The sequence below is a fragment of the Microtus pennsylvanicus genome, chromosome 1, assembly GCF_037038515.1.
Source record: "Microtus pennsylvanicus isolate mMicPen1 chromosome 1, mMicPen1.hap1, whole genome shotgun sequence".
Classification (NCBI taxonomy): Eukaryota; Metazoa; Chordata; class Mammalia; order Rodentia; family Cricetidae; genus Microtus; species Microtus pennsylvanicus.
In genome coordinates this window covers 40,831,603-40,853,393 of record NC_134579.1, presented here as the reverse complement: position 1 = coordinate 40,853,393, position 21,791 = coordinate 40,831,603, and the positions used below count along the sequence as shown (strand labels likewise).

General features: G+C 45.9%; 1 protein-coding gene and 1 pseudogene across 1 annotated transcript; one reads left to right on the top strand and one right to left on the bottom strand.

Moving 5' to 3' along the window:
• Nucleotides 1-488: 488 nt before the first annotated feature.
• Nucleotides 489-5,386, bottom strand: LOC142839141 (NADH dehydrogenase [ubiquinone] 1 beta subcomplex subunit 4-like; annotated as a pseudogene).
• Nucleotides 5,387-5,686: 300 nt separating this feature from the next.
• Nucleotides 5,687-20,338, top strand: Adprh (ADP-ribosylarginine hydrolase). The gene is made up of 5 exons (XM_075962482.1): nucleotides 5,687-5,851; nucleotides 6,531-6,625; nucleotides 8,633-8,987; nucleotides 14,182-14,542; nucleotides 15,321-20,338. Exons 3-5 carry the CDS (start codon nucleotides 8,675-8,677, stop codon nucleotides 15,733-15,735), a joined length of 1,089 nt encoding a protein of 362 aa, XP_075818597.1. The 5' UTR covers nucleotides 5,687-5,851; nucleotides 6,531-6,625; nucleotides 8,633-8,674; the 3' UTR covers nucleotides 15,736-20,338.
• Nucleotides 20,339-21,791: the final 1,453 nt, after the last annotated feature.

Sequence of the window (21,791 nt, the reverse complement as noted above, 5' to 3'; positions counted from 1 at the left end):
ATCAACATAATGTTTTAAATATGATCTTGAACAAAAGGTCATGGTTTCCAAATTTTGCTGAAAAGGGAAACTTAATTCTGTTCATAAAAAACTAAAGAGAAATTTCATGACTTAAATGAAAAGTGGAATTTCCCCTGCACCATGTCTTTCTAGGGAGGGCAAGGTTTAAGATTTATGTACATAGTTATTTATTTTTAATAACTTTGTTGAGATATAGCAAAACATAGTAAAAATTAAAACATAGCAAAAGGCAGCCAGACATGGTGGCACATGCTCTTAATCCCAGATCTTGGGAGGCAAACGCAGGCAGATCTGAGTTTGAGACCAGCATGGTCTGCAGAGCAAATTCTGGGACAGCCAGAGCTAAACAGAGAAACCCTGTCTCGAAAAACAAAACAACAACAACAAAACCCAAACAGGAACAACACAGCAGAGTAAAAAGCTGCAAATATCTAAAATATTCAATTGAGCTGGGCGGTGGTGGCACATGCTTTTAATCCCAGCACTTGGGAGGCAGAGGCAGGCGGATCTCTGTGAGTTCGAGGCCAGCCTGGTCTACAGGAGCTAGTTCCAGGACAGGAACCAAAAGCTACAGAGAAACCCTGTCTCGAAAAATCAAAAAAAAAAAAAATTCAGTTGGATACACACATAAGCCATCACCGATGGAAATAGTGGACACCTGTGTATCCCCCCTAGCATTTCCATGGCTTCTGAAACTGCCCCTCCCGATGCCTGCCTCTCTGTTTTCTTCCTCTGTTGAGTTGTTTGCACATTTAGAGCTGTATATCAATGTAATTACACAGAATGTTCTGTCTGTCAAGCACAACATTTTCAGCATAGCTAGTGAGGACCCGTGGAGCCAGTTTCAGTAAGGGAAGGGCTATGCTCACTGGAAGGTTCTGCAGGAGGGTGGGGTTCATACGGCTGCAGAACTTCAGAGGGCATCTCCCCCCAGCCGCTGGCAGATTTCTGGGGCTTAGTTGAGTGCCTCTTCAGATGGCCCGCGACTTCTTTAAAGGTGCTGCGCCCTAAGCTTCAGGAGTTCCCTTTAAGAGCAGTTTCAGGATGGAGTATGACCCAGGAATGAGGGACCGAGGGTGGAGAAGCAGATTGGAAAGACAACTAAATGTCTCCTGCTAGAATTTCTTTACTGCACGTGTCCAGGAGTCATCTAGAACCAGCAATGAGAACGAACTAACTGTGGCTAGCTAGTCCAGGAAGTCAGTGAAGGCAGTTGGGCACAGTGGGTGTGGAAGAAAAAAAATCACTCCAACAAAGCACCCATTGTTCCTGTTTGTTTCTGTTTTCCCCTGAAAGCTGCGTTTTCATCTATGGAGAGCCCAGGTCCCAGTGAAGTCCCTTAGTGTGTGACTGGCTGGAACATAGAAGGCCTTGCAAGTTCGGGAAATGATGCTGGGCTTGGGGCGCCAAGCACGCTGGAAAACCAGCAAAAGCAAGAAGGCAGCAGTAGAGGCCACTTGCTGGAACTCACCAGCAAAGATTTCAAAATGTCCTGGCAGGTCTCTCCCAAAGGCTGGGAAGCCCTGGCTTGGGGGAACCAGCCACTGCACTCAGGGAGGCAGCCGGGGGCAGCAGCAAGGACTTCCCCAGCAGCTAGCAGTCTTTCTGTTCTGCTTGGGAGGATAAGCTTTCCCTAACAGTCAGATGCTTTTTTTTTTTATATAATATTTTTCTTTAAATACTCCTTTTATGTGGTCACAAAAGGGATGCTTATGCCTACCAATGGGACAAAAAGTATTTTAAAAAAATCAGGCTTTGTGCCTTTAAAGTAATCAAAGTTTAGCTGCAAGCCATTTCATAGAGCTTTTCTAAGTGGCAGTATGGGGAATGGAAGGGTTAACCCGGGTTCCAGGCCTGATTCTTCCTTTGTAACTAGGTCACTCAAACTCTGAAGAGCTCCCCTCTGCCTCAGCTGCCTCATTGGAATATGTTGAGCAGATACTCCCATGGAGCTAACATTTGATGACTTAAACCACTCTTATGGACATGAGCATTCTATTTTTGCCATGACCTCGAGGTAGAGTCTCCTTCTGTACCCCAGGCTGCCCCCAAAACTTTCTTTGCAGCACAGCTGGTATTGTATTCGTTTTCTGCCTGCTTTAGGTCTCCAGATGCTGAAATAACAGGCACGAACCACCACATCTGACTGTATTCTACTCTATTGTTTTTCAAGTTTTATTTGAGACCACACGGCCAGGCTGGCCCAGAACTCACTATTATTTAGACCAGGCTGGCCTCACAGAGGTCTGTCTGTCTCTGTCTCCAGGGTTCTGGGATTAAAGATATGTACCACCATGTCTGGTGTATTCCTTTTTAAAAAATCTTTTTATTGACTTTTTGTGGATTTCACATCGTGCATCCCGATCCCACTCATCTGCCCTCTGCCCTTGCAACTTCCCTCCCAAAGCAAAACAAAATTTAAAAGAACAGCCAAAAACAAACAAACAAACAAAAATTCTTAAGGTTCCCCAGAGATGGTGTCCAGAGAGCCTGCTTTCCTTGGGGAGTCAATGTTCTAGTCCTTTCCCAAGTCTTCTTGAGGATTTACAGCCTTACATATGGTGTTTAGAATGTCTTGGCAAGTGAGGAAATGAGAAAGAAGGCTAATTCTCAAGGCCTGGTTCAGTTTAACTCTGGGCCCAGCAACTGTGCATCACTCAGGGAGGAAATTCTAAACTAAACCTATGACTTTGCTTTTATATATTTTATTTTTCTTTCTATTCGGAGGTACAGCCTCCTTATGTAGCCCAGGCTAGCCTCAAACTCAAGATCCTCCTGGCTCAGCTTCTGAAATTCGCAGGATCACAGGATTGTTACCATGCCCTGCAAAGATCAACCTTTGTTTGATCCTTTTCTTTTTAAATGGATTTTCCTACATTGAAGCAACTCTCTCTCTCTCTCTCTCTCTCTCTCTCTCTCTCTCTCTCTCTCTCTCTGTGTGTGTGTGTGTGTGTGTGTGTATGTTTCTTTCTGTACTTATAATTTTATTTGCTTACTTAATAGTCTTCAAATGTTAACTCGGGTCTAATTCTCTCTCTCTACCTTCTCTGAGGATAATGACAGACCCCAAAATGCTTTTGTCTTACATCACCAACCTTGAGTAGTCTTCTCTATTGTGTTCTTTGCAGCCTAATGCTATTCTAGTCCACTAGATAGATCTTCTATTAGTTGGTTATCATCTGACCTCTCTACATAGCAAAGTTTGGCACATTTAGTAACTGAATTAGTCAAGGAACCAGAACACACACACACAGAGTGGGTGGGGGAGAGGAAAGAGAGATACCCACTTTAAGAACTGGATTTATTGACCCGGCGGTGGTGGCGCACGCCTTTAATCCCAGCACTTGGGAGGCAGAGGCAGGCGGATCTCTGTGAGTTCGAGACCAGCCTGGTCTACAAGAGCTAGTTCCAGGACAGGCTCTAAAACCACAGAGAAACCCTGTCTCAAAAAACCAAAAAAAAAAAAAAAAAAAAAAAGAAAAAAGAAAAAAAAAAGAAAGAAGAATTGGATTTATTAACCACCGCATTTAGGAGGTGAGTTTGAGGTCAACCTGGTCTACCTAATGAGTTCTAGGCCAGCCAGGGCTACACTAGGTTTCTACATCATAAGGTTTGGCGAGCTCAAAGTCTGCAGCCTGGAGGACCCGAGAAGGAGCCTATGGTCCTAAGGCAGTCAGTTAGCAGAATTCTTTTTCCTATGGGAGGGGAGCCCTTTCTCTTAAGATCTTTAACTGATTCAATAAGGCTTCCCCACAATATGGACAATAGTCTACTCTCCCCAGTGTTTGTCGATAAAAAAGCTAATCTCAGCTTTAAAACCCTTTCCTGTCTGGAGTAAGATTTGAACAGCTAACTGGGTGTTGTTCTGCAGCCAAGATGTCACACAGTGAGCTGCCCAGTCTTTTTGAATGAAAACCATTACAGCTACTTTTGGATTTTTATGTCTTTGTCCCTAGCTTTCCTGCTTTCATACTTCCCCGTCTTAATTTATTTTGATGAATTTACACAGGATCCTAGCCCGTGCTTTGTTGCCCTTTGCCCCTTGCAGCTGCTTTGCTGTGAATTTCTGCTAGAGAGCTCACACAGCCCTTGCATATTAACGACTTCCTGTTAGTACACATTTCCAAAACCTGTAGCTGTCACTGTGTAAACGGGCACTCGTGACATAGTCGGGCCTAGGGAGTGTCAAAGCTTTGTTTCAGCATCCTGTTTTCCGATTATCGATGAATCTGTTCTCTTAAAACAACCATAAAGAGGTGGGAGAGCAGCTGGGCACCAGGGTCTCATCCTCTCATTGTAGAAGGAAGCTGATCCCAGAAGCACGGATGTGCATGAACATTTGGAGCCCTGTTCGTAGATGATGAAGTCAGTTTTTAAAGGGAGGATATAAAATTTTCTTTACAAAAGGACCTGTTATTGTTCTAAAATCGTGAGAGTACCCATGAAGACTCTAGGTCTATGTAACCAGAGTGGTAGCCTGTGGTTTCTATTTTTCTCTAAAACTCTCTTCATATATAACACAGAAAAATATTCTAACTGATGTAAGCCAGACGTGGTGTTGCAAAACGGAAATTCCAGCGTTCTCAAGGTGGAGACAGGAGGAATGAGTTTGAGAACAGTCTGGGCTATAGTGGAAACCGTCCCAAAAAACAAAACAAAACCCACCAAAGTTTAAATTTCTTTCGTCTCTCTTGTTCCCTCTGACAGACAACTGTAATCATTTACAGTTTGATGTTTGCCCTTCCAAGCAGCCCTCCCCGCAGTGCTTTAACATATATCCATCATCCTAAAACGTGATTTATTTTCTGCTTAATAAAAATGTCCCCAAACTCCACACGAATGCCTCCTTCATTATTTTTGAGATTAATAGGAGATTTATTTATGGCAAGAGTCATTGCCAAAGTTAATAGAAGATCCATTTTTTCTTCCTAAAGAAATCTGCCTTTCTCTCCCGTCTGTTTTGAAACCGCGTCAGAAGAGAGGTCCAATTCCCAGCACAGCTCCTAAAAGTGAATTCTTGGAGTTGGGTCTGAAATTAGGATAAACAGCTATTGATCTTACTTAGGTCCAACGAGCCAAGGCAGGATCTAAGATGAGCGTTTGGGGTGGTTGTACGGAAGCAGATATTCCCGTTTAAGATGACCCTGATGCTCAAGCGCTCGACCTGCATCTTTCGGGTCTCCGGGGACAGTTAGTTGTACTGGGCTGGGTCGAGGGTACTGGGAAGAGTGGCCAGGGGCGCAGGCTTATACTTGGAACACGACATCTTGGCCTTAATGCGTCCTTCGCTACCTTAGAGTATTAATAATTCCAGAGCCATAATTTAGGGGTGAGAAGCTAATTGTTCCCTTCTAAGTTCCCGTTAGAAGCACTTCCGTGAAGAGCATGCAGACCCAAACAGTCTAGCACTATAATGGACGAGCAGTCGCCACTCTAGGAGATGTGTACCGTCAGGCCATCTTACAGCGAGGGGCAGAACCCGACAGGGGAGCACGCCCGGCTCGCCCCGGCCCCCATAACCGCAGACACACAGCGCAGAGCGGTTCCCAGGCCGCTCTCTCCACCCGCGCTTCCCTGGGGATTGGGCGCCGTGACAGCCACCCCTTCCGCCCGGTGCTGATGGTGGGGAGGGCGCGGCCCCGCCGGAAGCCGCTCTGCGTCTGCTACTCCCCAACCCAAGAACCCCGCTCGCGGCTCCGCCCTTGTTTGCCCCGGGCTCGCACGCGGGACACCGAGGCTCCAGCGCCTGCCACCCCTACTCCTGCTCAGGTCGCCTGGGCTCTCAAGACCCCCTCGCCCCCGCCCCGCGCTCCCAGCCTCTCCCCAGCAGGTACAGCCAGACTCCCTGTACCACTCTCCGCCGGTTGACCTGGTACCCGCTCAGCCCGGGGCCCTCACTTCCAGAGTCGTACCAGGCCCTCAAAGTGGCCTCCAGGACTTTCCAGAGTGTGTCGCCCTCTCCCTTAACCTCTTCTTTCCCTGTTCCTCCTCAGACCCAGGCCGGGAAAACAGGCTAGTCTGGAAGTGGACTTCAGTTTTGATTGTATAGTTTGATTGCAATGAGACCCGTAGAAGTTTAAAGTGGGTTAAGAAATAATGACTTCTTGTGTGTCCCAGGATGAAAAGGAATTCCAAAGAGAAAAGATGCTTCCTCCACGGGCTCCCCACACACTGGGGACAATTGCAGAAAGGAAACCTCGAGCATTGGGAGGGAAAGGAGTGGGTGTTAGTTCTCAATTCTCAGAGGTCAACAAAGCTTTGGCTTCGAAAACCTGGGCCAAGACAGTACCTCAGAGAACATTTACAATCTACATCCTCCTGCTGCCCCACGGATGGGAAACCATTCCAGAGTGAATGGCTTGTTTATTATGATCACACAGCTAACTCAAGAGAGTACAGATCTCTACTTCCTAGGCTTTGTTTATACATAAGAAAATATTTAGATAATGTGAATAGGTGCTCGCTCTTACAAATGCTCAGTCTGTCTTTTCCCCTTACTGCTTCTCCAGGTCTTTGCCGGCCTGTGCCCTAGTCCTGGGCAGTGTGGCTAGATGGAAGACCGTGGAAGTGCCTGGGCTTGAACTAAACCTAAGATAGCATTTAGGTAAGTAGAGAGGAAGAAGGGCAGTTGGGTGCAGGGAGAGCTTGAACTGAGGGCAGGGCTGAGCTAGTCTCTGTGTCTCTAAGAGTGTTTACCCCTGTACATGGGGTAGATGGATAGACAAGAGTGGGCAGATGTTGGAGCACTTTGAACCTGAGGGTCACAGGGAATGGGCACAGTGGGGAACTGGCCTAGCGCAGAGTAGGGTCTCGAGAAATGCACGCACAAGGAAGCCAGTGCTTTGGCAAGGATTTCATGTGTGGTGGGAATATTCAAAGCATCTCAGCTTGAATGGAAAGGGATCCTGGCAGCTGGAAACCAAGGAGTGCTAAGTGTTACAGCCTGGGTGGAAAAGTAGTCTGGGAAGCGGGGCCAGGGAATACTGAGTGTTACAGTTCGGATGGAAGAGTATTCTGGCGATCAGGAGCTAAGGAATACCACAGGTCATAGCAAACATAGCAGCTTACAGCTCTGGCCTAGGGAAAGGTTTCTCCAGTGTAACAGCTCTGTTCCGGTTCGGCTCCAGCTCCCGTTCCCTGCAGTGCAGGAGTGTAGTAACCTAGCTCTGCTAGGGGGAAGGTTTCCCCATTCTAACAGCTCTGTTCCGATTGGGCTCCAGCTCCTGTTCTCTGCAGTGCAGGAGTGTAGTAACCTCGCTCTGCAAGGGGGGGGGGGTTTCCCCATTCTAACAGCTCTGTTCCGATTGGGCTCCAGCTCCTGTTCTCTGCAGTGCAGGAGTGTAGTAACCTCGCTCTGCTAGGGAGGAGGTTTCCCCAGCAAAAGTGTTACAGCTCTGCTCTGTTCTGCTCTGCTCTGGCTCCCACGAAAAGTGCATTCCTGTGAAGGAAGGTCTCACTCAAACCTCACTCAAGAGATTTATTGGGAGGGAAGAATCCAGGAGGGTGGCAGCCTGTGCCGGGGTGGGAGAAGGCAGCAGCAAATTATATAGGGTTTCTTAGGAGCCAAGTTTTTCCAGGGAGAAGATTTTCAGGGTGGGAATCGATCAGATTTCAGTCCCTTGAGCTCAGATTTGCTAGAGCTCGTGCTCAGGGATTGGTTGGTTTTCTGCTCAGGGATTGATTCTTGTCTGTACAGGGATTGGTTGGTATTCTGTTTAGTTGGAGTTGGTCAGGCACAGATTTGCCTCTGGTTTGAGGGCCAAATCGTGTTTCTCTAATTTCAGGGCCAGGGCATATTTCTTTTTCTGACTGTGGTTCTAGGGCCGAAGTGTGTTTCTTTGGCTCTAGTCAGGGTGTGTTTCTTTGGCTGTGATTACCAGGCCAAAGTGTATTTCTTTCACTGGTAAAAAGCCAGGGCGGGTTTCTTGGGCTGGCCCTTTCCTCCTTCTCCTACACAATATCATCTGTGATCCAGTACTATAGAACTTTTATTTATTTATTTATTTATATTTTTGAATTTTTGAGACAGGGTTTCTCTGTAGTTTTTGGTGCCTGTCGTGGAACTAGCTCTTGTAGTCCAGGCTGGCCTCAAATTCACAGAGATCCGCGCCTGATTCTGCCTCCCGAGTGCTGGGATTAAAGGCATGGGCCACCACTGCCCCGACATAGAACTTTTACCATATATAAAGCAAACAGGGACTAGAGAGATTGCTTAGCAGTTAAGAACACTGGGTACCCTTCCAGATGACTCAGGTTCAAGTCCCAGCACCCACGTGGCAGATCAGAAATGCCTATAAGCCCAGTTGTAGGGGATCAGACATCCTCACACAGACACACATGTAGACAAAAAGCCAGAGCACCTAAAATAAAAATAAATCATTCTAAAATGGAAAAACAAAAATATTGCTGATAAAAAGGAAGAGTGTGGGCAAAGCTTAATTATGGAACTGGTTGTTGATGGATAATAATCATAAAGTTGTGCTCTCTATACACTTTATGGGAACTCATTCATTCCTTGTAACGCGTCTGGGAGGTTGTTGCTGTTTGTTTGTTTGTTTTTAAATCATTAACTTGCTTTGTTTCTGACTGATCTTTCTCTTTCTTCCTGCAGGTGTCTTAGCTGTCCCCCGAGACCGCCTGTGCCAAGCGCAGCATGGGTGGGGGGCTGATTGAGAGATATGTGGCCGCCATGGTGCTGAGCGCAGCTGGAGATGCCTTGGGATACTTCAATGGGAAGTGGGAGTTCCTTCGGGACGGGGAGAAGATACACCGGCAGTTGGCCCAGATGGGTGACTTGGAAGCCATAGACGTAGCACAGTGGAGAGTCAGCGACGATACGGTGATGCACCTGGCTACGGCAGAGGCACTCCTGGAAGCTGGCACATCCCCGAGCTTGGCTCAGCTGTATTCCCTTCTAGCTAAACATTATCAGGACTGCATGGGAGACATGGATGGCCGGGCGCCAGGTGAGTGCTGCTGGGAGGAGGTGGCTCCTGGGGACAGAGAATGTTGGTGGGACTAGGGATCGGTGACTGTCTCGACACTCAGGAGGACTTTGACTTCAAAACCAGCCTAGGCTCTGGAGTGAGATTCTGTTTCAGAGAACCAAAATGAGAAAAAAGTTGTGGGGCATTTAAATATCCATGAAATGATAGTGTAGATTTGAATTCTTGTAACTTATTTATGGTGGCATCACAGTTTTGTAAACTCTGCAGATGAATATGGAAAGGTTTTATCGATGAAATAAAAAAAGTAGGTTTCAGAAAAATATTTTATGAAAATAATGTCGTGTGCCAGGTGTGGTAGTGCATATCTGTAATCCCAGCACTTGGGAGGAGGAAGCAGGAAGGTCAGGAGTGGGGTGGTATGGGAGGTGGTAGAGATACGGCTCAGCAGGTAAGAACACTAGCTGTGCAAGCGTGAGGACCTCAGTTCAAATCCCCAGCACCCACATAAACAATCACATGTGTAGGCCCTGTGCAAAAGGAGACAGAGACAGGAGGATCCCTGTAGTTTGCTGGGCTATCTCTAGACCCGGTACCGAGAATCTGAGAAAGAGACAGGACTCCTGGCAGCCACCTCTGTCCTCTGTATGCACGTGGGCATGTGCTCAAACACTACACACACACACACACACACACACACACACACACACACACACCAGTTGCTTCTCTCTGTTGAGAGAGGTCTGGAAGCGTATTCATAAATATGTTCATAATTCTACCTAAGTTATAGAAGTAGACGTCATTTGTTATTTTCCTTCTATTTCTATATTTTGTTATGAACAATTACAAAGAAAACCGTTTTTGTTTTTCTAATTAAGAAATGAAGACTCTCTTTTGTTCCAGCTGTGCACACAGTGGCTCTTACCCACTTTGGGAACTTATTGTGGTCCCCTAGGGGCCTCCAGGTTTAGGTCACCTTTTCCCTGACCAACCTTTCTTCCTATAAGAGTCTGTTGGGGATTATCATTACAAAGTGTTATACAACTGTGCCACAAGGACGTGTGCTCAAATATTTAAAAGTAATAGAATAAAAAATAATCCATGTAAAGATAAAATATACAGAGAGTCTGAATTATGTGTATTATTGTGTTTTCTTTGGATTTTTTGATGGTTAATGAGTTAACTGCTGAAAAACATTTGATTCTGGGGATTGCTAAGCTAAACCAACGTACATATTTTAAAGCTATTTTGACTTCAAAATTTGAGTCTAAGGATATGTTACTTTGAAAAAGAAGCTCTGCTTTTGTTTCTACAGAAGATAAGAACTTGTGGATTCCTTCCAGGCTAATATGGTTTGATGGAACATGACTCCAAAAGGTCTCTATGAACCCTAAAAATACTTCACCCAAAAAACAACAGGAAGCACCTTAGAGAAAACAATGCCCAAATTCCTAAAATGATTATTTATAAATGTTTGTTTTCATTTAAAGGGGTTTGTTGTAAGTGGTTAATGGTCACAGTCAATCTCTTTCTAAAAAATGGAGGGGATATGATATAGAGATAAATGCTTTACATTAGTATAGATTTTGGTCTGTTGATACAAATTTAAGGTTAATTTTGTTACACTACTTTTGTTTAAGATATTATGTTTATACCACTCATTTAAAATACAATGTATAGTTAAAATTACAGATTAATAGTTAGTCATTTATAATAGTCAAACTTGTAGTCATATTAGTTAGGTTTTCTAGGTACACAGAGATATATTTCAGTTAGATAGATAATCTTCAACACTTCAAAGACCTACAGACTATTGCATTTTAAAGATTTTAAGAACTTAGGGTTTTCTCAATAGTGAGACATGCCTGCTTCTGACACCACCAATTACTTTATAGAGAGGTTGATGGGCATTCAAGAAACTCATTATGGAATTTGCCTTCAATGTGACAAAATTAGCCATTTGGGCAAGAAACTCTTGCCTGAACTGCTTTATGGTATTCTGTATAAACTGGACATACAGAACCCACAGAAAAATGACTGCTGAACTTGCAAAAAGAAGGTGAAACAGTTCTTCAGGGTTCTTGCTTCATGAAATAGTCTGCCAGACATTCTACAGGACACAGAAGAAAGTGACTGACAAACTGCCAATATAGACAAAACAGTCTTGCAAATTTCCTGCTTCATGAAAAAGTCTACTGGATACTATGGGCCTGTAGGCTGAAGGTGGATACCCAATGTTACAGAAGAACTTTGGGTGACTATGCAGGCAGTGAGATGTCTTTGTCAATTCTAGAGTTTTGGAGGTTGCTTACAATGTACTTCCTGTTTACTTAGGTAATATTATATCCTTCTGGGATCTTTGATGGATTTGAAGATAGCTAGATATGGTTATAGTTTTCCTTAGTTATATTAAAAGATAAATTAAATATGAAACTTTAGACTCACAAAGATAAAATAGATGATAGAGTATTTTCTTTAATTTTTCCAGATACAAATAGACTATTGTAACTGTAATTCTTGCTTTGTACCCATTTTGTTATGTGTAATTTTACTATGTTAAAGTTAAAACCTTCCTTTCTGTTTAGACAGAAAAGGGGAAATGATGTGGGGTGTCCTTCTATATATGTGTTGTTTTTATTGGGTCATGAATAAAGCTGTTTCTACCAAGGGCTTAGCAGAGTAAATAAAAGCCCAGTCTCCCTTTACATAAAATGGACAATGGACAAAAGATCAGTGGGAAAGCCTCCTTTTACCCCTGTCATGTAGGGGACAGTCACAGTCTGTTGTTCCTGATCTAAACCTAATGTTTCTTCTGGAACTTTCTCTTTCTGATAGTCAGTAACCCCAATGGGAACCCCAACAGGCTCTTACTAGACTCACTAAGGACTTCAGCTATGGAGTCTGATTATATTTTAATGGTCACTGACTAGCTGCTTCTGTGATCTTAAGTTCCCTAAGTTTTGAGTCTGATCTTATTAAAAACAAATACATGATAGCGCACACCTGTGGTCCTAGCACTTGGGAGGCAGAAGCAGGAGAATGACTATGAGTCTGTGGCCAGCCTCAGATACAATAGAGAGTCCCAGGCCAGCTTGGTTTATATAGAAAGCCTTTCTTTCAAAAATAAATAAGAGCAAATATGGTACAGCGATCCCAAGGCTTACTTTATGTTTTTGCTACTTTGTTCATTCATAATATCACACTTAGGATTACATATAAAGAAGGACAACTTTTGGGCTGGCGTTTGAAGTTGTGGGGCCATCCATATGATATGTTCCGTCCATATGATATGTTCCGTCCATGTCACATGTTCCATCCACGTCATATGTTCCATCCACGTCATATGTTCCATCCACGTCATATGTTCCGTCCACATCATATGTTCCGTCCACATCATATGTTCCGTCCACGTCATATGTTCCGTCCACGTCATGTGTTCCGTCCATATCATATGTCCCGTCCATATCATATGTTCCATCCATGTCATGTGTTCCATCCATATCATATGTCCCATCCATATCATGTGTTCCATCCATATCATATGTCCCATCCATATCATGTGTTCCATCCATATCATATGTCCCGTCCATATCATGTGTTCCATCCATATCATATGTTCCATCCATATCATATGTTCCATCCATATCATATGTTCCATCCATATCATATGTTCCATCCATATCATATGTTCCATCCATATCATGTGTCCCATCCATATCATGTGTTCCATCCATATTATATGTTCCATCCATATCATATGTTCCATCCACATCATATGTTCCATCCACGTCATATATTCCGTCCATAGCATATGTTCCATCCATATCAATGTTCCGTCCATAGCATATGTTCCATCCATGTCATATGTTCCATCCATGTCATATGTTCCATCCACGTCATATGTTCCATCCATGTTATTTGTTCCATCCACGTCATATGTTCCATCCATATTATATGTTCCATCCACGTCATATGTTCCATCCATATTATATGTTCCATCCATGTCATATGTTCTATCCATCTCATATGTTCCGTCCATGTCATATGTTCCATCCATATCATATGTTCCTATCCATTTCATATGTTCCATCCATGTTATATGTTCCATCCATGTTATATGTTCCATCCATATCATATGTTCCTATCCATGTCATATGTTCCATCCATGTTATATGTTCCATCCATGTTATATGTTCCATCCACGTCATATGTTCCATCCATATCATATGTTCCATCCATATGTCCCATCCATATCATATGTTCCATCCATATCATATGTCCCATCCATATCATATGTTCCATCCATATCATATGTCCCATCCATATCATATGTCCCATCCATATCATATGTTCTATCCATATCATATGTCCCATCCATATCATATGTCCCGTCCATATCATATGTTCCATCCATATCATATGTTCCATCCATATCATATGTCCCATCCATATCATGTGTTCCATCCATATCATATGTCCCATCCATATCATATGTTCCATCCATATCATATGTCCCATCCATATCATATGTTCCATCCATATCATATGTCCCATCCATATCATATGTCCCATCCACATCATATGTTCCATCCACGTCATATATTCCGTCCATAGCATATGTTCCATCCATATCATATGTCCCATCCATGTCATATGTCCCATCCATGTCATATGTTCCATCCATGTCATATGTTCCATCCACGTCATATGTTCCATCCATGTTATATGTTCCATCCACGTCATATGTTCCATCCATATTATATGTTCCATCCACGTCATATGTTCCATCCATATTATATGTTCCATCCACGTCATATGTTCTATCCATGTCATATGTTCCGTCCATGTCATATGTTCCATCCATATCATATGTTCCTATCCATGTCATATGTTCCATCCATGTTATATGTTCCATCCATGTTATATGTTCCATCCATATCATATGTTCCTATCCATGTCATATGTTCCATCCATGTTATATGTTCCATCCATGTTATATGTTCCATCCACGTCATATGTTCCATCCATGTTATATGTTCCATCCATATTATATGTTCCATCCACGTCATATGTTCCGTCCATATATGTTCCATCCATATCATTTGCTCATGGCTTTCCTTTTGTTTCAGAGAAACTTGGGAGTCTGTTTCGTTCTTTATTCTCACGGGTCCTTTGTTTTGGTCTCCTACCCTTCTCTCTACCTGACTCACCCTAGGTGGTGCTTGCATGCAGAATGCCATGCAGCTGGAACCCAACAGGCCCGAAGGCTGGAGGATCCCCTTCAACACCCACGAGGGTGGCTGCGGAGCTGCTATGCGTGCCATGTGCATCGGGTTGAGGTTCCCTCACCCCAGCCAGCTGGACATGCTAATCCAAGTGAGCATCGAGAGTGGCCGGATGACCCACCACCACCCCACAGGCTACCTGGGAAGCCTCGTGTCGGCTCTTTTTACAGCGTATGCCGTGAATGACAAGCCACCGAGGGAGTGGGGAAGAGGGTTGATGGAGGTGTTACCAGAAGCCAAAAACTACATTGTCCAGTCAGACTACTTTGTGGAGGAAAATCTCCAACACTGGTGAGTGTCCGTGTATGCGCATGCACCATCCGTGTACCTGGGGTTCAGAGGTCACAGCAGCCATCACAGTTCTCACATTCCTGCTCCTCCCAGGGCACCTGCTAAGGAGTCCACGTTCCTTTCCAGTCATGGTTGCCTGAGGCAGCCAAGTGGGTGCCTTGGTGTGTGGGCACCTGTAGTCACCTAAGTCCTATTCTTGATTCCAGCTTCCTATAAATGTCTATGGCCAGCCTGTGCAGAGACGCACTTTTCTTGGTTACCTCCTGTTTCTCTGAGATTTCTTTTTCCAGTATTGCTTTGAAGCGATATTTCAGAACCTTTGGTTAGAATGCCCGAGAGATAAGTTTCCCCAGGAGCTGGGTGACAAGGCCACCTCCCCCCCTCTTCATGGCTTACTTCACATCAGCTTTCTTAGAAGCAAAGGGCTCAGCGCCCTTACTAAGGGTGCCCACGTCGTGATGTCCCAGAGTTCTCCTGGAAAGGTAATAAGGTGTTGCTCTGGACCCAGAAGAACCAATGTTTGTTTCCTGTCCCGCCGCCCTGACGCATACCTTCCTTACTGAGCAACTGCAACTGAGTCCATACCTGGTCTCCGTGGGTGGTTAGTAAAAAATGGATGAATGGCTTGTAGAGTTAATGCTGCTTTTTCCCTATGAGTTTATGACACTAGTATGAGGAGCTGAAGTCATTCTGGACTTTTTTCTATTTACATGTCTACCTGGTACTTTTCCATATGGCTTTTGACATTAGTTTTTAAAAATTGATTTCCCTGCTGCAGGTCTTACTTCCAGAAAGAATGGGAAAAGTACCTGGAACTTCGAGGAATTTCAGATGGCAAGTCAGCTCCCGTCTTCCAGAAGCCCTTTGGGGTGAAGGAGAGGGATCAATTCTACATCTCCCTGAGTTACTCTGGCTGGGGCGGCAGCAGTGGACACGATGCCCCCATGATCGCCTATGATGCCCTCCTGGCTGCGGGGGATTCCTGGAAGGAACTTGCACACAGAGCCTTTTTCCACGGCGGAGACAGCGATTCCACAGCAGCCATCGCCGGCTGCTGGTGGGGAGTGATGCACGGTTTTAAAGGAGTCAACCCTTCTAACTACGAGAAGCTGGAGTACCGGCAGCGGCTGGAAGAGGCAGCGCGGGCTTTATATTCTCTTGGGTCAAAAGAAGACACTGCATTTGGCCCCTAGGAGAGGCTGGTGTTTTCTTTTCCTGGTGACTTCTTTCTCCATAGCCGTGGTTCTGCTCAGTCTATTCAAGTATTCTCATCTCATGCTCAGATTTTGGCGAGGACAAGTTCCTTGGGCGCCCTTAGCTCTGCCTTCTCACACGCTTTTCCTGTGTTCCCACGCTTCCCTCCTCTCCCCGGGTTCATCTCTGTGTTTGAGAATCTTTTTATTTCACTTGATGGTGTCAGCTTTTCCCCTTCCAGAAGCACCTTGTAGTTGAATCTTTGTTTTTGATCATAGAATTGTTCCAAATGCTTTGTCCACGTTTTCCTCAATCGGGTCCCCCGCCTACCCCAAGTAGACTCTGGCAAAGATTTGAGTGCAGAGAGTTTCTTTGGGAGGCAATTCCAGGAAGTAGAACAGGGAAGTGAGACCAGGAGGGAAGGAAGCTCACAGGCTGTGTGAATGAGCAGGAATCCCCATGGCCATTTGAGGTGCATTCTATGGGGGTCCTCTGCCTGAGGCAGTCCTCAGCGTTGTCCTCATGAAATGCCATGCCAGTTTTGAGTGTGCGTCCACTGACTTTGGATGGGTTAAGGACCATCCCCAGCAAAGCTGTCAGCTCCCTGGGACATCTCAGCTTGTCTGTGTGCAAGCCAAACATGAATGTCCTCAACGCAGTGGCAAGTTATACAGCCTGTGAACAGAGGTGCCCGTGGGGATCCTAAGAGCATCGTTATCTTAGTCAGTGTTCTCTTGCTGTGAAGAGATACCATGCTCACAGCACCTCTTATAAAGGAAAGCATTTAATTGGGGCTCGATTACAGTTTCAGAGGTTTAATCCGTTAACATCATGGCAGGAAGCGCAGTGGCAGACATGGTGCTGGAGAGGTAGTTGAGAGTTCTATATCCGGATCTGCAGGCAGCAGGAAGAGAAAGACTAGGCCCGGCATGGCCTTTGGAAACCTCAAAGCATATCCCCCAGACACACACTTCCTCCAACAAGGCCGGAACTCCTAATCCTTTTAATCCTTTCAAACAGTGCCATGCCCTGGCAACTAAGCGGTTAAATATATGAGCCTTTGGGGGGCTCCATCCAAAGGTACTAATGTACATTACTTCCTTTCTCCCTCTATCTTCCCCTCTCTCTTTTCTGAAAGGGTCTATAGCCCAGGTAGTCTCTAAGGCCTCAAGTTCCTAAGATGGTCTACCTGCCTTTACCTCCTGTGCATTGGGATTACAAACATTCAGCGTTGTGCCCGGTGCTGAAGATCAAACCTAGACCTTCGTGCTCGTTAGGCAGCCATTCTGTGAGCTGAGCTACATCCCCAGCCCTGTACTTTAAAACGATCATCTCCTCCTCCTCCTCTTCCTCCTCCCTATTCTTCTTGAGACAGGGCCTTAATACGAGTCCGGCTGGTCTCTGACTCAGAGATCTGCCTGCCTCTGCTTCCCGAGCAGCACGGTACAAGGTGCGCCACCAAGTCCTCTCCTAAATCTGTTGCTTCTTTGGTTCTTTGGCGCTGTGGCACTGACTTTTTCAGCTGGATTCCTGCCGTCCCCAGTGCTGGCCCTGTTGTGACTCTGAACACACTGTTCAGAGTGTTCATCTGTTTGCTTTTCTCCGTTCTCTGCACAGACACTTGCAGGTGCTTCGCTTACTCAATGTGGGTTAAGCGTCCATTGCTAGGTAGCCTCCTGCCCCCCACAACTCTCCAAGTTACCTTTACAGATAGCAAGCTGATGGCATCCAGCCACTAGTTGCCTTCTAGTGGGTCTGCTTCACATCTCGATGCTGCTTTTCTGTCGTCTTCTCCTGTTCCATTTCACCCACAGCCCTGATTCATAGCGCTATTCCCACACTGAATCTGTTGGGAGGGGGTTGGGTATCTTTTTGGTCACTCTCAAGGGAACACGGCCTAGCAAAGGTCCAGCCTCTACAGTTAAGTCCCTATGGTCACTTCAGTCTTCCAGGAGGCTTCCTCACCTGGCTCACTGCCAAGGGTAAGGACAGGAACCCATTTCCCTCCCTTAGCACAACCACAGAGTTCTGACTCCTGCAAGTTCTCTAGTTTCCTGGTGTTCACTGGGTTTGTGGGAGGGAGATCTCATCACACTAGTTTGGGGTTTGCCTTTCTAAGCCCTTGGGTTTATTTAAAATGAGGGGGAGGAAGTGCAGGAGACTATGGGCATGTTAGCATCTGCTGAGTTCTGGGGAAGGGCTTTAACCACAGAGACAACAGGAGAAGACCCTAGACATCCTGTTCTGCTCGCATGCTGAGTCTCACTTTATCACAGGCACCCTGGGAAATTCCAGGATTTCTCAAGCCTCCTCTTCAATTACCACTCTGAACCAGTGACCTTGGAAAGCAGGGAAAGGGAGGGAGGAGTGAGAGAAAGGATGAGAACGAAGAAAAAGATGATCAATGAAATGGATAATGTCCAAGCACATCAATAAAAGTGAGGCTCCAGCACGAGCCTGTCATATGTATCCATTGGACATGTGCCAAAAACCAGGGCAGTCCTGTGCAGGACAGACAGAGCTCTCCCGATCCAGGGCAGTCCTGTGCAGCAGGACAGGACAGAGAGCTCTCCCGATCCTGTGCAGCAGGGCAGGACAGAGCTCAGAGCTCTCTCTCTCAATTTGCATCATTTGCTTTCTTTGCTGCCTAAGGTTGCTAGGGGCACAGTTTCCTCTGTGACCTGCAAAGTTTACATTGTCCTAAGTTGCATGTTCACCAGTCTCCAGCCGCGGTTGGCAGCCCTCATTCTCTACCTCACTGGAACAAGCAAGCATGCATCTTTCCTTTGTTGGCAGCTGTGGCTGCTGCAGGGTAGAACTAGAGTCTATCAGACCAGTGCATCCAGACACGAAGTAGTAGGCAGGCTTGCCATTATTACTATCACTATTCTGTCTTTGGGATGTAGGAGTGGCCTCTAAGGGTTTTCACATCTGGGAAAGGAAAGAAGAGGAGGGACAATGTGTTGCTCTGCGTTAAATGATTCAGAGCAACCAAACCAATGGCACGGTGGGTCAGAGGGCTGCTGTTGTCTATGCAAAATCACAGCTAGGGAGAGAGAAGCTGAGCTGTATGCTGTATTTGACTATAAAAGATGGGATAAACATTGAAGTCTTCCTTACTCCTACACCTCCTGACACTTAGCAGCGGATCTGAGGCCCTCAGCCACTCCCCAGAAGGCACCAGCTGCTTGCCTCAAATCCTGTGTTGATGTCATTCACGTAGGGTTAGCATCAGATCCACAGGTTGAGGGTTCCAACCCACAAGACTTCCCGCTTGAGACTCCCTTCGCAAGTCCCAGACCGACCTGTGTGTGTCTCATGACTGTAAGCCAGACTTCCCACAACTTCCTTCTTATAGCTGTCTAAGTCCTGGGGCAGCTTGCACTGCTCAGAGGCTCATCTGTGTCACCAGCTTGTTACAAAGGCTACAAATGGGGAACAGATAGAGGAGGTGCACAGGATGCGACGTACGGGCAGAGTTCCTTGATTCCTCCCATCTGTGAAGCTGTGGACTGAAGTTTCCATTTACCGATAGAGAACCGTGCTTCCAACCACAGCCCTCCCCAGCACACCCTAGGCTATGCTGCTCAATGCTAGCACATGAAAGTCTCACTGCACTTACTGGGATTTCTTCAAATAGGTATTCTAGCCGAATGACATTTATTAAAGTTTAAGTTGGCAGGGCATTCCATGCCTGTGAATCCAGCATTCTGGAGGCGGAGACAAGAAGATTGCCATAATTTTGAGGCTAACCTGGGCTACAGAGTAAATGGAAGATCAGCCTGGTCTACATAATGAGTTCCAGGCAAGCCTAGACTATCTACTCTGAAAACACCTCTGCCCACCCCACAACAGGCTATTTAAATAAAACCTTCATGTTCATGTTAGTACAACTGGCAAGTGGAAGGAAGTGACAGTGACTGAGAGATGAAACTGATGAGGGGATTGTTGAACACGGCCTCGAGAAAAACAATCTCCAACAGAAGGACCTCTGCCAGTGACATCTCAGCGGAGGAGAGAGCATCTGAGGTTAAAGTGGGCTTTCTGGGTCCCCCAGCCTTGAATGCTGGAGACTTAGGCAGGTGGCACTTTTGCTTCGGGAAATGGTGCGAGATGGGCCGTTAGAACTAAGGAAGGCCTGCTCTGATGCCATGCAGAAACCTGCCTTTGGGAGTCCGCCCTGCTGCCAGGCATACGCCCTGGGCCTCGCGTCACTAGGACTAACGGAAGGTAGAGGATGCTGCCTGCCTCGAGGGCTGCTGGGAGGCGATGGGCCACCCACAATAGTAGCCACATTTAGAGGATAAAAATGTGGTGTCATCTTCTCAGATTAAAAACTTTCTCGGCTACTTTGTGTGGACATGGGAGAGTTATTTAGCCTGGTTCTGCCTTGATTTCCACGTGCAGAGCAGAGATAGTAGCATCCCTGGTCCTGTGGATTGTAGGCTTTGCCTACACACACGTGTGACATGTGGCAAGTTCTTAAAGGAAGAGAGACAGTGGGAAACTGCTAAGTGCTGGTGACATCTCTTTAAAACTGCTAAGTGCTGGTGACATCTCTTTAAAAAGTGCGCATGAAAAATAAAATAAAATAAAATAAAAAGTGCGGCTGGCGTCTTCTTCCTGCCAGCCTGTGATAAGACCGGAGATACAGGGAGAATTCCAGACATACCACTTCAAGCCAGTTTCTTCCACCGCTTGGGGAACTGTTTCACTCAATCCAAGGGACCCACATGTCTTTGTTTCCTGAGGGTGTCTCTTAGTTCTGCCTTGCAGCACTGCACCCCAGAGATAAGCCTGCAAGACTCACAATTTTTAGTTTAAGAACAAACATTAGCCATAAAATTTTAGCACCAAACTTTCATTCTAAAGCTACAGATGGTTCTCAGCACAGACAGAGCCTTAGAGTCATTTGTGGGTTCAGCATCTTTCTATTTCGAGAAACCCTACCCTTCCCCCTGACCTTTTATCTGGACAAAAAGCAGCCCAGTTCTCCATCTGGAAAAGCAGGATTATTGCTTTAAAGGTGAAAGTTGTGACTGGGGTGTAGCTCAGTTTCACAGCCCTTGACTAGTGTAAGAGGGCTCAGGTTCAATTGTCAACACTACCCTGGTTAAAAACAAAACAAAACACACAGACCAGAACCCAGAATGGGGTCTAAACCTTGTGGTGTGGTACAAAGGGCACATGGCCTTCTTTCTCCGGCGGCCTTTAGATTGTGAGAAGTGGCTTCACTGTAGTCTTGTTTCTTGTCTTAGACCAAGACGGGACTTCCTCTCCTCTTCCCAAGTTATAGGAAACAGATTTACAACCCGCAGAGCACCCAGCCTAGGATGCATTTTAGCCAGTTCCCCAAGACCCAGGAATGCTGCCCCCGGTATGTGTTCCACTTGCACAATAGCTGAGGGACTCAGAGAGCAGGCAGCCCTGAGTGTTATACACAGGAGACACACCATCATTCTGTGGGTTAAGACATTGATGATCCTCCTGCTTCTGGGAAAGAGGAGGAGGAAGGGTTGGAGCGGGGCCCAGATTCATCTGGTCAGATCTCGGCTGTTTCCAGATGCTGTGCTCCCTGCGCAGTCTGCCATTGCTCTTGAGGTCGACTGGCAAGAAAGGGGAACTGGGAGAGTTGGAGGTGGTTCATCTGTGCCTGGCTGCTGTTCTCACTTACTGTGCCTTGTTCTGGTGTGTGTGCGCGCACACACATGCTCACATGTAAGACATAGGGCATCAGGAGTGAAGACTCCAATGTCCTACCCTCAGCTCGAACTGAAGAGGAAGTTGGGGGGAGATTAGGCTCCTGAGTGTTGTAGGATGAGTACCATTGGGGTTGGGCCCCCAAATTTTATGACGTGGTCAGAGCATCCTGGAAAAAAAGAATGAGGAAGCTCTTAGGTACATTTGTGAGCCTGAAAAGCAATGTCTGAAGGTCTGTGGGGCTGGAGAGATGGCTGAGTGGGGACAGGCGCTAGCCACGCAGGCTGATGACCTGAGTTTGATCCCTGGGCCTCACAAGGTGGAAAGAAATAATTGACTCTTGCAAGGTGTCATT

Bases quoted from the DNA above. Each gene is read 5' to 3' on its own strand.
- Adprh (XM_075962482.1), top strand. From the start codon at position 8,675: ATGGGTGGGGGGCTGATTGAGAGATATGTGGCCGCCATGGTGCTGAGC. The intron at 8,988-14,181 runs GTGAGTGCTGCT...GACTCACCCTAG, and splicing joins CATGGATGGCCGGGCGCCAG to GTGGTGCTTGCATGCAGAAT. The intron at 14,543-15,320 runs GTGAGTGTCCGT...TCCCTGCTGCAG, and splicing joins GAGGAAAATCTCCAACACTG to GTCTTACTTCCAGAAAGAAT.